The 2277-nt window shown below is 38.0% G+C and overlaps 1 gene segment (V, D, J or C); it reads right to left on the reverse strand.

Moving 5' to 3' along the window:
- Positions 1-1428: 1428 nt before the first annotated feature.
- Positions 1429-1970, reverse strand: LOC127641608 (Ig kappa chain V region 3547-like). The segment is given in 2 exon segments: positions 1429-1763; positions 1870-1970. Coding segments are annotated over 2 exon segments (387 nt in total).
- Between the last annotated feature and the right edge of the window lie 307 nt (positions 1971-2277).

Consider the following 2277-nt stretch of genomic DNA (forward strand, 5'->3'; position numbering starts at 1 on the left):
CACAAAAAAGGATAAGAGAGACCAAGAGAAAGAAGCTCTTCTCTTAATAGATTTGTTTAGTTTTGCTCAAGAAAGGAATGTCTTCCTTTGGTCTTTGGGGCATTTTTTTTTTACTTTCACATTTTGAGAAATCAGTTGACCAGGGCTTCTCTTAGATTTGACTCCTATTTGATCTATGCTGGTTCTCAAGCCTTATCTTGAAGAGTTTTCCATTTAGGAGACGCTTGAATTTCTTAATGATCCGTTCAACACATCCCTTCTATCCTACCAGAATCACCACCACTACATTGGCTCAAACACACAAAGAATATATGAGGTTTAAAAACTCCTTTTTTCAGTTTCTAAAGCCCTCGTTTTTGCAAAGTATACGGTAGTGAAAAATGGCACCATCAATAGATTTAAAAATGAAAACTTACAAGCGTAAAACAAAGGAACCCCTTAATTATTGTTTGAACATTTGAAAATAACTGAAACACAGGAAAGATTCTTTTGCGGAATGGAATGTTCTCGTTTAAATATTATTTTCCAACATTTGAATTCTATCACATAATCAAATGTTACAGTTAAAGAGGCAACTGGGACATGGTCCACATTTCTACAGAATCATGATGTTCTGATCCGGTTCCTCAAACCTCTCATACAGATGTTGGAGCTTTATAGGAGGTTTTTTCATTTGCAGCATCTGGTTCACTGTATGGCCAGAAATATTCAGAAGCTCCCCTTTTCCCAAGTCTATTACCTGCTGAATCAATGTTTTGCACTTGGATAGGACATGGTCCCTGTGTTTGTCTTTACGGATTCTTCTATTGGCTGGACGTCCACTCATGTCACACAGAAGAGATCCTAGATTTCATTAACAAGTTCACTTAATCTGCTGTTATTTACTTGAGCTCTAATGAGTCTGTTCTGACTGGAATTTTCCTAAATGAGACCAAACATGAACGCCTCAGACCATGTTGAACAGACTAATCCAAAATAATCCCTTGATACATAAACTTGTATTATTCATTCACTTTCAGTTTTGTGGCCTGTTTTGTCCCATGTACTGTATGACACTGACTAATGCAGCCTAACTAGAAACGTGACCGCTTAAGTCTAAAGAGACGCTCACTTAACAGAGTGTGGGAATGTTCATTAGTGCAGCTCCGTTAGACATTTAGGGTGCTGTATGTCTTTATATTTGTATGGGACAGAAATTCAGTTTGGTAAAGTTTTTGTACTGGTGTGAGAGTGACAGAAGGAAATATTGTTTAAATTGACGTATTTAAAGATATTAAATGAATTATTTATGAAAGATGCAAATACGAGTTGAACTCCTCAGTTTGTCTGTGTGTGTGTGTGTGTGTGTGTGTGTGTGTGTGTGTGTGTGTGTGTGTGTGTGTGTGACCAGCGCAGTGTGACGGACGGAGGTTTTTGTACGACTCTTTATCACTGTGTGAACAGATTTTTACTGTTGATGTAATGTTCACTCTGACAGTAATAATGTCCTGCATCTTCAGTCTGGACTCCACTGATGGTCAGACTGAAATCACTTTTAGATCCACTGCCACTGAATCTAGATGGAGTTCCGGTGTAGCGGTTTGTTGCAGCATATATCAGGAGTTTAGGAGCTTCTCCAGGTTTCTGCTGATACCAGGCAAGAGGCTGATAACCCCAACCCTGATAAACTTCAGGACTGGTTTTACAGCTGATAGTAAATGTGTCTCCAAGATGAACAGATTTCACTGCAGGTGTTTGAGTGACTGTCACTGCACATCTGGATTCTACATTAAGACAAGAAAATAAAAACTGTAAAAACTGTTTCATTTCATTCAGGACACACATGATCAGTCATATAGTGTAGAATGAGATATTTTAATGTGTTCTTACCTCTAAAACAGTAGCTAGTGAACATCCAGATAAAGATGCTGATGAAAGTCATGATTGCTGTGGATCTAGATTCTGGATGAAGAAGTTCTCCGTCTTCAGTTTCAAACTCACTGAACTATTAAAAACTCCCAGACAACTGAAGCATGTGCTGCCAATGCAAAGTGTGTTCATGTAAATGAGTGTGATGGTCACGTCAGATAATGCAAAAACAAAAGTTAGATGTTCCTTATGCAGGAGTTTGCATCTGAAAAATGTTACATGTGTCATATTTGTCTGATGCTAAACGTCTCTGATAATTGAATGCAGTATGAGAGAGAGCAGCATCAACATAAGAGACAGTAGAATTATCACCATGTTCAACATGATGAATGAGGTTAAAGGTCAGAAGTCAAAGGTCATCTTTTGTTT

Source organism: Xyrauchen texanus, unplaced genomic scaffold, assembly GCF_025860055.1.
Source record: "Xyrauchen texanus isolate HMW12.3.18 unplaced genomic scaffold, RBS_HiC_50CHRs HiC_scaffold_1156, whole genome shotgun sequence".
Lineage (NCBI taxonomy): Eukaryota > Metazoa > Chordata > Actinopteri > Cypriniformes > Catostomidae > Xyrauchen > Xyrauchen texanus.